The following is a 12766-nucleotide window of genomic DNA, read 5'->3' on the forward strand; positions in this document are numbered from 1 at the left end:
CGTGCTAGCACTCGGTTAACGCATGCGCATGCGCTGCTCTCTCTCATTCCCCTCACCGTTATGCGGCGGTATACAACGCGGTACTTGCGCCGCTCCGCTCCGTCGTTCCAGCGCCGGTGCTCCGATGTCCAACGCTGCTTTGAATGGAGACTAACAAGCCTGCTATCGCGATGGTCGGCGCAACCGCAACAAGCACCGGCCAGCCCAATAACAGAACTGCTAGCACCACCGACGATGAGGATTCAAAGCGACGTGCACGGGATGCGGGAACCCCGCAGTAGACGGAAATGCATCGTACGCGTTCATGGCACGTTTCACGCGATGGGAGAATCAACCCAACAGAAACGCCGAGGGAAACCAACGATGCGTCGCATCTACACAGGTTTCCCGCGTAGGGGAGGTGGGCGTAATTTTTTTTAATTGCAGCTTTTACTGTGAAATGCCCTTTATGCAAAATCTTAAATGGGAATGCCAGCATCTGTACGTAAATAAATAAACAAAGAAATAAAACAACTGCACGATTTCTTCGCTATTCACCAGCCTCACAAATCCATCGCAAAGAACAAATCTGAGTGTTTTTTTGTCCACTCTAAAACTGTTGTTTTAAAAGCTAAAAAAATAAATAACGCGAAAGTTATGCGAAATTGCAAAATGAGAAAAGACATATGATAACGCTTTCTGGCGGTTCATCTACGCCCAGTGCACATCAAGAGCTTTGTGTCTAGTGCTCGTTTGGCTTCGCTGCCCAGCACTATCTAATCACAGACTGAGGGCTATTTTCAGCATTCAGTAATTTCCCGTTCCACAACTTTCAAACATCTTGTATGGCCCTTGTCAAAACCATTAATTGCCTTTACAGATTTAATTTCGGTTACGAAAGCGTCATGGTGTCTTTATTCCAACCGCGGCATTGCGAGCTGTCATTCCACCACTGCACTACATCCGGGTACGCCGACCTTTCATGAAAACTGCTGCTATAAAGCTTCGCGCAAAGATTGCAAAATGTGTAATACGTAAAGCGTTTCACGTCGTGCGCTCCTTTCCAAGCAAAATAGCTTTTGTACAAATCAAAATTCTCTGCAACTCGCTTCAGATAAATCGCAAGATCTTTCGGGGTTTTAAAAGCAAGGGCATCAATATAGGAATGCGGTGGCGCAAGGGCTTTGTAATCAGCGCCACCGAAGGTAACTGGTATTATGTCGAAAAGAAGAGTGAAGTATAGCTTTTCAGTGACGTAGTCTTTGCAAATAGTGTTCTCGAAGGAAAGTAGAAAAAAGTATTTCTTCGCGAATTTTCTGTGACAACCGGTAAACCGGGGACATGAGTAGTTCCCACACTTTCCGTAGACGTCGACGCGTATATGTTTCCGCAACTCTTCGACAAAGTGTTCACGCTTCCCGAAAGTATCACAGTGGCTTACAGGCCAGACCGCCATAATACTTTTGCGCATCCATTTGTATCTTAGGCTCTCAAAGGAGTAAACTGTCGGCACCTTTTTGGGTGTAATGGTTCCGTATGTGTCAAAAACATCCGAGTCGAGCCTGTATGTCATGGTCCAGTTGATAGCGGTTTTCCAGGAAACTAGGGGTGACATATCACAGTTTGTGGGTGACTCCAGTGACCAGAACACCCACTTCTGACCCTGTGCTCTTCTATCCGGCATGTCAGATGCATTCAAATCACAGTAATAGAAGACGACGGCATCACTGACATCGATCGTACGGCGATCATTAGATATGAAGCAACGATCAGCACATTTGGGATTTTGCTCCCAGTAGGGTAGCTCGATTGTTCCATTTTCGCTCATGTGTGAAAACCACGCTCCGAAAATAGTGGTCCAGAACAAAATTCGTGGTTTATCAGGTTGTCCAACGATGTCCTTGCGCTCGAAGAATGGCTTCCATGGAAGGATCCTAAAAACAAACACAAACATTCTGTTAGATTATCACAACATATTTTTAATGAACAATGATATATAACTTATTTTTTTAAACGGATCTGACGAGAGTTCGCATATTAGGTAATATATATATATATATATATATATATATATATATATATATATATATATATATATATATATATATATATATATATATCAGGGTGTCGAACCGGAACCGAACCGAACCGAAAACCGGAACTGAACCGGTATTTTTGCCGGAACTGAACCCGAACCCGAACCGTTATTTTTTGAGCACGCTGAACCCGAACCGGAACTGAACCGCAAAAAGAAATAACGGTTACCGGTTCATGCCGAAACGGTTCGACCCTCTGTTGTTGACATTGCACAGTCAATGCAACTCAGGCTTTTTTTTCTTTCACGTACCATCAACTTCGTACCTGCTCGCTCACTTCCCCCTCCAGACAATTGAACACTATCACGCTCTATGTAACAAGGGAAATGAATGAGCACCAATGTAGCAATGGTCTGTTGCTGCTGGAAGCGCGAGCGTAGTGGAAGCTGACCAAAGGAAATGTCATTCTCCGCAGCTTGCAGGGGATATAAAACGATTTTGCCCTTCCCTAGCTGCAACTTTAGTGGAGAAATCAGGCTGCAGGAGTGCTCCAGTGTGCAGCAGCGAAAGCCCGATGTGTGCAAACCTTTTCCATTTCATAATTTCTTTAAAAGGTCCGACACCGGCAAATTGTAATATTTGACAAATTTGACCGCAGGAGCTGCTCAGTGGCTAAACCGCTTGATGCTGACCAAAAGTGGCTTCGATGTCCCTTACCCACGACCATTTTTGAGGACAGTACCGTGGACAAGCTCCGTTTTTTACAAGTACTAATAACAACAGATATGTCAGGGAAAACTGTTAAGGTGCGCACTTAATCTCTTGGCAAGAAACTGCAGTCCTCGACCTTGTCTTGGAAGCAGCAACAGTAATAAAGCAGATGACACGTGCAGAAAGGACGGCCGGTACCTCACACTGTCCCATTCGCCGAGCGATCATCTTTTCTGCTTGTTCTGCAGTTTTTTCTCTTTCAGATCTGGTTTTTTTTCGAAGGTGCACTTGTACTGACTGCCCAACTCGCTACATTACTTCTACTGCTACTCGATCCGGAGGGGAGTACTGATTTGATTTGATTGTGGGGTTTAACGCGCCGACCCAGCACAGGCGATGAGGCGCGCCGTAGTGGAGGGCTTCGAATTAATTTTGACCACCTGGGGATCTTTTACATGCGCCGAAATTTTGTACACACGGGCGTTTTTGCTTTTCGCCTCCATCAGAAAAGCGGCCGCTTCGGCCGGGAATCGAACCCGCGACCTCGCGCTCAGCAGTGCCTTAGCCACTGAGCCACCGAGGCAGGTCAGAGGGGAGTACTGCTGTGGACGAATTAAAGAGCGCCTACCCAAAAAAGTTCTTCTCATGCTCCGCGCGTAAAATTTCCCTTTCATTTTGTAACAGCATAATCTGTTATAAGATTACGCAATGTAGCACACGGAATGATGGCCGGGGGTCAGGCGGTACGATGACATACTGATTGTAATGCACACATCCAGTATAGCTTTCGCAAAAGGAATTGCAGTGGTCAGAGCAATAATGCAGTGACTGAGCGTTAACTAAAGCTTACTTTTAACAAAAGTGTGGCTAACACATTCGATAGGGTGACAGCTAAGAAATTATTCAGGGTGACCAAATGATCTAATTCATTGGTAGTATTTATGTGCCTGTAGTAGGGTTTTTCTGTTTTGTTACAAATATAAAAAAAATGTGCGCCATTGGTATTAAGCGCTGATAATTTAACACGCCAGTACGCAGACCTAAATTTAAGGCTTCAAGGTAAGCGTTATAGGCGATTCCATAGCGACGATTGCGATTTAACCAAAAAATGAAAGGGCAGAATATATATCCCACCGTCATATCTCTTGGCGGTGGCTTTATGAATAGTCGCTAGGACAACATAAAGTCTGGACGAGAAAGTAGGTAGTAAATCGTCACCACTCCATCTGTTTTTCTAATATCTCGTGATTTTTTAAAGTTTGCTTTGCAATTGCGCCACTGCCCTTGGGGAACAGCAGCATTTTGAATTTTTGTTTGTGTTTTGACTTTACCGTCGCTTTAAACTACTAAATGTTTTTTTTTCTAATTTCAGTGACAATTCAAATCATCGAACCGGTTCGCGAACCGGTTCAAGCTCCCGAACCGGTTCGCGAACCGGTTCGGCACGTGATTTTGTCGAACCGGAACTGAACCGGAACGAAATTATTTCACCCGAACCCGAACCATAACCGAACCGGTATTTTTTTCGGTTCGACACCCTGATATATATATATATATATATATATATATATATATATATATATATATAGCAGAACAGAGAGATACGGGACGAGGGACTCGGTGAAGATACATATCAAGGTTGCAGTCGTCATTGCCAGTGCTATTCGGCTTTTTTCGAAATATTTAATAGGGCCGAATGACGTGTGCTTGTCACGTTTCTTTGATTCATTGATAAATAAGCGAAAATATAAGTCGAGAAAAAATCCGCCGTTTTTCCGGGAGCGGGACTCGAACCCACATCTCCGCATAACCGGCGCGGTGCGTTCGCCATTACGCTATCCCCACAACGGCTTCTCTCTCGACTTTAAAGCGGGGGTTTATATTAACAAGAGCTCTGAGGCCGGTCAACTAGCGCCGCCCCTCGACTACCGCGGGAGACGTAGAACGTCTTCCCAGTGGCCGCTGGGAAAGCAAGTTCTCTTTGCTGAAACGTAGGCCACAATGGTGCTTTTACCTTGTTCGAAGTTTTTCTTCTCTTGTGTTCTCTACCTTCTTCAAAGTTCTACTACTCCCTGGATTTTATATATATATACATATATATGGTTAGGAAATGATGGGCTCGTTAGGAAAATACAGAATGAAATGCGGGCAGTCTACAACGCCAAAGAAGGCATAGGGGAATGGTTGGACTATATTTTTTTTACCGTTAGTGAAATTATATATATATATATATATATATTTTCATATTAATTGAAGCGAGAAAGAAAGAAAGGAAGAAAAACACGCGCCCAGAGTGGGGACCGAACCCACGCCTTTCGATTAGATCTCGAATGCCTTACGAATGCCTTACCACTCTGAAGAAAGGGAGTCCTCTCCCTGAAACGTCAGTAAACTTTTATTTTTATTTTCAATGTCTTTCTCGTGTGACTCTGTCTCTACTAACCATATATATATATATATATATATATATATATATATATATATATATATATATATATATATATAAATATATATATATATATATATATATATTAAGGAGAGACCAACACACGAGAGATACTTTAAATTAAAATAGAACTTTACCGGTGTTTCAGGAAGATCACTCCGTTTCTTCAGAGTACAAAATAAGTTGGTTTAAGGCTTCTAAAGATATACAAAATGTAGGAAAGGCGAGGGCAGTGCACGGGAAGGGAGAGTTTATACAATGTGATCATGGTCTTTCTGCTCTTTGTATACCAATGTACACTCTCATTTGGTGTCGAAAAATCCTGTCCCACTGCTTTTGTGCGCAACCCTTGCCTCCCACCAATAGAAGCCAAGTATTTCTTGTTTCAATCACCTGACCATGATTCTTAGAACGGGTGTGTATGGGCAGATGTTCGCCCTTTGTGTGCATGGGCATATCTTCTTTGGACCTTCTTCCTTTCGCGTGATTGATGTTTTTTGCGGATGTCAAACACGTGTATGTGCATATGTTGTTTTGACCGTTCTATCACCCCTGTTGCCATGGGGGAGGGAGGGAATTTGTTAATTTTTCCCCTCGTTTTGTTGTTTCTTGATTGGCTGTTTTTTCTCATGTTCGTACCGCGTCACTATAGGTTCCTGTTATCCTTTTTATATTATTATGTGTATATATTATTTCCCCTGTCTCTTCCACTTCTCTCATTTTTTTGCTGCCCACCAACAATGATCCCATTGTACAAACTCCCCCTTCCCTTGCCCTGCCCTCACCCTTGCTACATTTTCTGTATATATATATATATATATATATATATATATATATATATATATATATATATATATATATATATATTTATATATATATATACAATATAAAAAAATAATAGTTAGCGGCGCCCGGTTTTGATCCCACGACCCTGTGGGCGGAACGCGAGGTACATGGTGCTCTTCCCACTGTGCCGCGAAACCAAGACAGAATCAAACGCTACGAACGCGCCTTATATCCTTGACTAATTTAAACTACGTCAAGATACTACTGATACAACGCATAATGGGGCAATGATTAACACTTGCAATAAAAGAAAAGAAGCTCCCACTTACAGCAACAATGATGGAGTAAAGGTCGTTCCGACAGCGAAGCCCCAAGCATACCACTTAGAGAGATTGACCAAGATTGGCCAATAAAACATAATAATAATCATAAATCATAATAATCATACGCGTTCTTGACACGTTTCACGCGATTTCAGAATCAATCCAACGGAAACACCAAGTGAACCCCAGGATGCGTCGCATCTACACCGGGTTCCCCTCGCGGGGATGTGGGCGCAATTTTTCATCTCAACCGCATTCAATAGCCAATTTGCCTTGTCGTCGACCGGGACGGTCCTCGTCGAATGGGGGGGTGATGTCACGGGGCAGGACAATACCCGCGGTAGCATGGCCCACTACTAATGAAGACAATGAAAAAGATGGGTGCGGGGCGCAGCGAGCCTGGGCTCGGAATGGCTGCCTGTAAATAGTCGTGTAAATACATCGCTTCATGTTCCCATGGTTCGTGTCATCTGCCACCACGTTTAATAGATAGATATATATATATATATATATATATATATATATATATATATATATATATATATATATATATATATATATATATATATATATATATATATATATATATATTTATATATATATATATATATATATATATATATATTTATATATATATATATATATATATATTTATATATATATATAGATATATATATAAATATATGTAAGCAGTAGTAGAAACTTCTGGAGTAGCCAGAAAAAATTGTTGAGAAAATGGTTGACTCACGAATAAAATCAAAAACTGGTTTACTGACGTTTCGACCAGAACCAAACCGAAAATGGGAACTGAACCGGTATTTGTGCCGACACTGAGCCCGAACCCAAACAATTACTTTTTGAGCACACTGAACCCGAACAGGAACATAACAGAAAAAAGAAATAATGGTTGCCGGTTCATGCCAAAACGGTTAGACCCTCCGTTGTTGATATTGCACACTCGATGCCATTCAGACCTTTTTTCTTTCACGTACCATCAAATTCTTACCCGCTCGCGCACTTTCCCCTAGAGGCAATTGAACACTATCACGCTCTACGTAACAACAGCGGAAATGAATGAGCACCAGTGTAGCAATGGTCTGTTGCTGATGTAAGCGCGAGCGTAGTGCAAGCTGAACAAACAAAATGTCATTCTCGGCAGCTTGCAGGGGATATAAAACGACTTCGCCCTTCCCTAGCTGCGACTTTATTGGAGCAGTCAGGCTGCAGGAGTGCTCCACTGCACAACAGCGAAAGCCCACACCCGATGTGTGCTGAGTGTTTGCATTTCATAATTTCTCTAAAAGGTCCGACACCTGCCAATTGTTAATACTTGACAAGTGCGACCGCCAGAGCTGCTGAGTGGCTAAGCCGTTTACTGCTTACCAGAAGTGGCCTCGAGCGCCTTTTCCCAGGACCGTTTTTCTGAAGTAGATGAAAATCGAGATCCTCCGTGTATCGAGATTTTGATCAACGTGTATTATCACCAGCTGGTTAAAATTAGTCTGCCGGTCTGCAGCGTATGCTGCACCTCGTATCAGAAATATAGCGCGGGGCATCAAATGGGGTAGTTTTTAAAGAAACGTGTTTACACGAAAAACAACAAAAAGGCGAATCATGTTGTTTTCAAACATTACGCTAAAAGTTAGTAAAACCGAATAAGTAATAAAAAAGCAACAAAACGTGAATATTGCTCTATAACTTTTTTTTGCGCTGGCTTTCACAACCAAACGCGTCATCAATGCGAAGGAATTGAGAACCGTGGTCAGATTTTGAAGGCAGTACAGTGGACAAGTTCCGTTTTTCACAGATACAATAACAACAGATGTGTCAGGGAAAACTGTTAAGGTGCGCACTTAATCCGTTGACAACGAACTGCAGCCGTCGACCTTGTCTTAAAAGCATAAACAGTAATAAAGCAGATGACACGTGTAGAAGGGCACTCACACTGCCCCAGCGGTCATCTTCTCTGCTTGTTCTGCTGTTTTGTCTCTTTCAGATCTCCTTTTTTTCCAAGGTGCACTTGTACTGACTGCCCAACTCGCTACATTACTTCTACTGCTACTCGTTCCGGAGGGGAGTACTGCTGTGGACGAATTAAAGAGCGGCTACCCAAAAAAGTCCCATCTCATGCTCCATGCGTCAAATTTCCTTTCATTTTGTAAAAGCATAATCTGTTATAAGATTCCGCAATGTAGCACAGGCAACGATGGCCGGGGGGTCAGGCGGTACGATGACATACTGATTGTAATGCACACATCCGGTATAGCTATTGAAAAAGGAATTGCAGCACTCAGAGCAATAATGCAGTGACTGAACGTTAACTAAAGCTTACTTTTAACAAAATTGCACCTAACACATTCGATAAGGTGACAGCTACAAATTATTCAGGGGGTCCGAAAAATCTAATTCGTTGCTGCGATTTATGTGCCTGTTGTTGGATTTTCCTGTTTTGTTAATAATATAAAAACTCTTAGTCATTGGTATTAAGCGCTGGTATATTGAACGCGACAGTATGCCGGCCTCAACTTACGCTTCAACGTGAGCGTGATGGGTGATTCTATAGCGACTATTGCGATTTCAACAAAAAAAAGAAAGCGCAGAAAATATATGCCACCGCCATATCTCTTGGCGGTGGCTTTATGAATAGTTGCTAGAACAACATAATGTCTGGGTACACAAAGTACATAAATTTTCAAAGCGTGCACTAGTGTTGGAAACTTGGAGAAAGAGAAGACCTGGCAGCCTCTCTTCAATCGTAGTACGCCTGCTGCTGCAACTCTTGTTGCTGAATGTTCTCCACGGCTGGCATGACTGGATCGTTTTGTCCGCTGTCTTTCGCATAGGTCCCAAAATAGATCGCATCAGCACGTGCTAAAACTCATGCCAAGCGGGTTCGCAACATGCTGTCAGTGTTTGCGCCGCTCACTTTAATGGAAAATGCACGTGAACTGGTGAGGAGAATATCCCAGGAAGATCACGCCACCTACGCAAACATCTAAATGCCGGTTTCGCAACGCTAGGGACGGAGGTTTGATTCCGAGCACAGCGTTCTTTACTCGGGTTCCTATCTTCTTTTTTTATGAGGCGGCGGTCATTTATTTATTTTAGGTTGCGCCTAATCGGGGGGCGGGGGGGCGTTTTTGATATCTATGATTTTTTTATACCTTCTTTAAACTTTCTAACCAATTTGTGCATTTGCCTTCACATTTCTTGTTGATGCGGTCGGGTAAGGCGACATGGAATGGCTTTAACAGTGACGCTGCTGTTACTGACCTTTTTTCCCGCGTTGCCAAAACAAAAACTCCCCGAGCGCAAACACGGTTAGAGAGATTTCCCAGGAAGAATTTGCTTGGAAAATGTCACATACGCCGCTGTATTCTCTAGAAGCCATTATAGATAATTGGAGAGATGGCCACTTTTGATTCCGCTCTCCGAGACGACTTGCAGGTCCCGCCCCTCCTGCATCGATTCTATGACGAAGGTCTGGTTGAAGTCCGGCGCAAAGAAAACGGCAACGGTTTCGATGCATATGACGACGCTTACTAGTACGGCAACTATGCAAATCTACAACTATAATAAAATTCGACATTGGGTCCGTCAACGCTCACCTATAACATAGCATTTCAAGTCTTGAGCGTGAGTGCAAGCTTACCTTAATTTTGTTTGCACATTATGGGTAGCGAAATGATCATATTGGGTTTACTTATTTGCTCCGCTTTAAAAGAACTTGTTTGGTTTCAATACTCGTAAAAATTCATATCTGGCGTTTTTTTTTTCTTTTGGGGTGTTGGTCTCTGCGTGTCAACACGACCTTTTTTTCAAATTGGCTGCGCATGTTATTGTTCTTTATCCGCTACTAAACCTCTACCACGCGGGACTTTAGAGTAACCTGCTGGTTCGATTGCCGGTTTCACAGCATAAAGGTGTCGGGTTAGATAAGCGGGACATCATTAACCACAGTTTTTTCTGAGCCGCGCATGCCCAACTCATTGGCTTTTTGCCTTCTTTGGACTTGTCCTCACACTTCTTTCCCTAGCATTTTGAACCTCTAACTCTGGCATTTTCCCCACTCTAGAATAATGTATTCGTCCCCCAAGTGTCTCCACATTGGTATTTTTGCTGCGGAGCGAAATTCCGTTTTATAAGAAGGAAAGGTTCGCCAATAAATAAATAAAAGTCATAAAAAAGCATCATAAGTTGATACTCAGCTATGAACCCCATTACTGCGCGTTAAGTGCGTTGTTTTAACGCGATGACGCTACAGAGGCGACGAAGTGCGCCGTATTGGAGGAAGCGGGATTCATTTTGACCACCGGGGGCTCTTTAATGTGCGCCGAAATCTCGAACACAAGGGCGTTTCTGCTTTTCGCGTCCGTCAGAAAGGCGGCCGCAGCGGACGGGAATGGAACCAGCGTCCTGGTGTTCAACAGCGCAGCTCTCTCTCTCTCTCTCTCTCTCTCTCTCTCTCTCTCTCTCTCTCTCTCTCTCTCTCTCTCTCTCTCTCTCTCTCTCTCTCTCTCTCCTATCACTCCCCCTCTCTCACCTTCCCCTGCACTGGGTTGTATGCAGATTAGCTCCCTGCCGAGCTCCAAATATCCCCAGTGCATTTCCGTTCTTTTTCCTTTCGCAAACCACAACAACCGTCCACGCCATAGTCACTGAGCTTTGGTAGACGAAGACTAAAGGAACACAGGAAAGATTGGCCCAAAATTTTGTAAGTTAGAGATTTACTTTGTTTTAATTCTTGACATTGTTCAACAATGAGATCAGAATCATACATGACCGATGCCCCAGAGTGGGTGCGCGCTATTTTTTTTCTCAGCTCAGAAAAGTATAGCATTTAACAGAGCTTTTCCTGATTGTCTCTTCGCTTTTGTGTACGTTCACGCTGTAATATGTTTCCAATTGGTAGTTTTGGGTTCTACCTGCCTCGAATGCACCCACCGCTATCGATAACCATCGCCTCAGTAAAAACAGCTAAGCACACAAGAGCAAAGGCATAGCAGGGGCAACTCAACTGCGGGTGACAGACTGTGGTTTGAAAGAATGTACTTTGGTGGCAAAAGCTATTTTTGTCTTTTTAAAATGCCAAATCTCAGCTAAGTCGTAAAGTAAACGCTCATAATAAAATGCAAACTTACGGAGGTTGTTCGCAAGAAACATTGATGAGGTCGGGAAGCTGGGAATGCGAAACATTGTCACGTTGACACGGAAAAAATTTAGTCTTCGGAAGGTATTTGAAGATCAGCAGAGAGTAGATAAATATTCCTGCGAAAACCGCTGTACCCGCTTGAAAACTTCGGTGTGCAGTTCTGTGCAGCCCTGCAGAGGAATGGCAGTACCGTAAGTTGGCAGTATGCGTTGAAACATTTGAAGTATAGGGATCAGTAAAGCCTACAACTGCTTTCATACCACCATTTTATTTTATGGTGGGATCTCAAAAGCAGAAGTGAAATATTTCAGTAGATTGAGACTACTCATTCTTAAGTCGGAAACCGAGCATGCAAGTTCTATTACGGATATCCTACAACAAACAGAAATATCGAGGCATCTTACACGAAAATTATCGTTATCATGTATTGCACTTTTCTTCACCCTTCAACGACCCTGTAACTGAGGTCAGTAGTATTGTAAATAAATAGGTAAATAAACAATTAAAAAATAAATAAATATAAATAAATAAATAAATATAAACATTAATAAATAATTAAAACACCTGGGACATGAACTAACACAGTACATTTAGGACGGTCACTTAGCATTTGAGCGCTATTTCAAAGGTTCCGCGGGGTGGCTTTACAGTTCTGTGCAATGAATCATGTTACGAATTCATGTCTTCATGTCGGAAGTGGAAGGAGATATGCAGCTTTGTTTTGCTGTGTGCCGGCGGAATATTGAGCTGATAATACACGCGATATTTTGAGACCGTGTATGTTCCGCAGCAACCCAGTTACTTATCTCCAGTGAAAGATTACTCCACAAAGTCCCCGCTAAACTTAAGCGATGGTATCCTGGTATTTTTCTAATGACAGGTTTTCTCACAAGATATAGCAAGCATAACTTGGTCGGCCGGGCCCTGGAGAGTGCGTTTTATTGTTGGATCCGTTAAGACGAACGTTTTACAGCGGAATCTAATTCTGTTTACACGGCCGGCTGTCTTAAAAGGCACAGAAGTGAACTGCCACCTTAGGCGTCTTTACAAAATTGATGATGATGAGCAAGAATGATGCATTTGTCGACACGCTGAATTCGTTCCCAGGGTAAGCCTTGCTGCTAAAAAGTCTCGAAAATCTCGAGTGTGCAATACCATTATCAATGTCTCGATCACGCTGGATTTGTTGAACGACTTTCGTGAGGCAAGCCACAAAATTAAGCCGCAGCCTAAGGACTGTCAAGCGACAATCGTATGAAAAAACATTCTTTTTATGTGCAAACAAGGTTCTTGCGCGCTTGCGGGTTTTGGACGGGTTCCCATAATAAGCATT

At 42.8% G+C, this 12766-nt stretch overlaps 1 protein-coding gene across 1 annotated transcript; it reads right to left on the bottom strand.

Moving 5' to 3' along the window:
- Nucleotides 1-812: 812 nt before the first annotated feature.
- LOC144139925 (alpha-(1,3)-fucosyltransferase C-like) lies at nucleotides 813-12339 on the bottom strand. Its single transcript, XM_077672150.1, has 3 exons — nucleotides 12324-12339; nucleotides 11423-11603; nucleotides 813-1913 (listed from the first exon to the last, which is right to left on the bottom strand). Exons 1-3 carry the CDS (start codon nucleotides 12337-12339, stop codon nucleotides 872-874), a joined length of 1239 nt encoding a protein of 412 aa, XP_077528276.1. The 3' UTR covers nucleotides 813-871.
- Between the last annotated feature and the right edge of the window lie 427 nt (nucleotides 12340-12766).

This window comes from Haemaphysalis longicornis, unplaced genomic scaffold, assembly GCF_048455015.1.
Source record: "Haemaphysalis longicornis isolate Haplotype H1 unplaced genomic scaffold, Haemaphysalis longicornis Haplotype H1 scaffold_5, whole genome shotgun sequence".
Lineage (NCBI taxonomy): Eukaryota > Metazoa > Arthropoda > Arachnida > Ixodida > Ixodidae > Haemaphysalis > Haemaphysalis longicornis.

Coding starts and splice junctions, on each gene's coding strand:
- LOC144139925 (XM_077672150.1), bottom strand. Junction 1,914..11,422: donor GTTTCTTGCGAACAACCTCC/GTAAGTTTGCAT, acceptor GTTTGTTTTTAG/GATCCTTCCATGGAAGCCAT.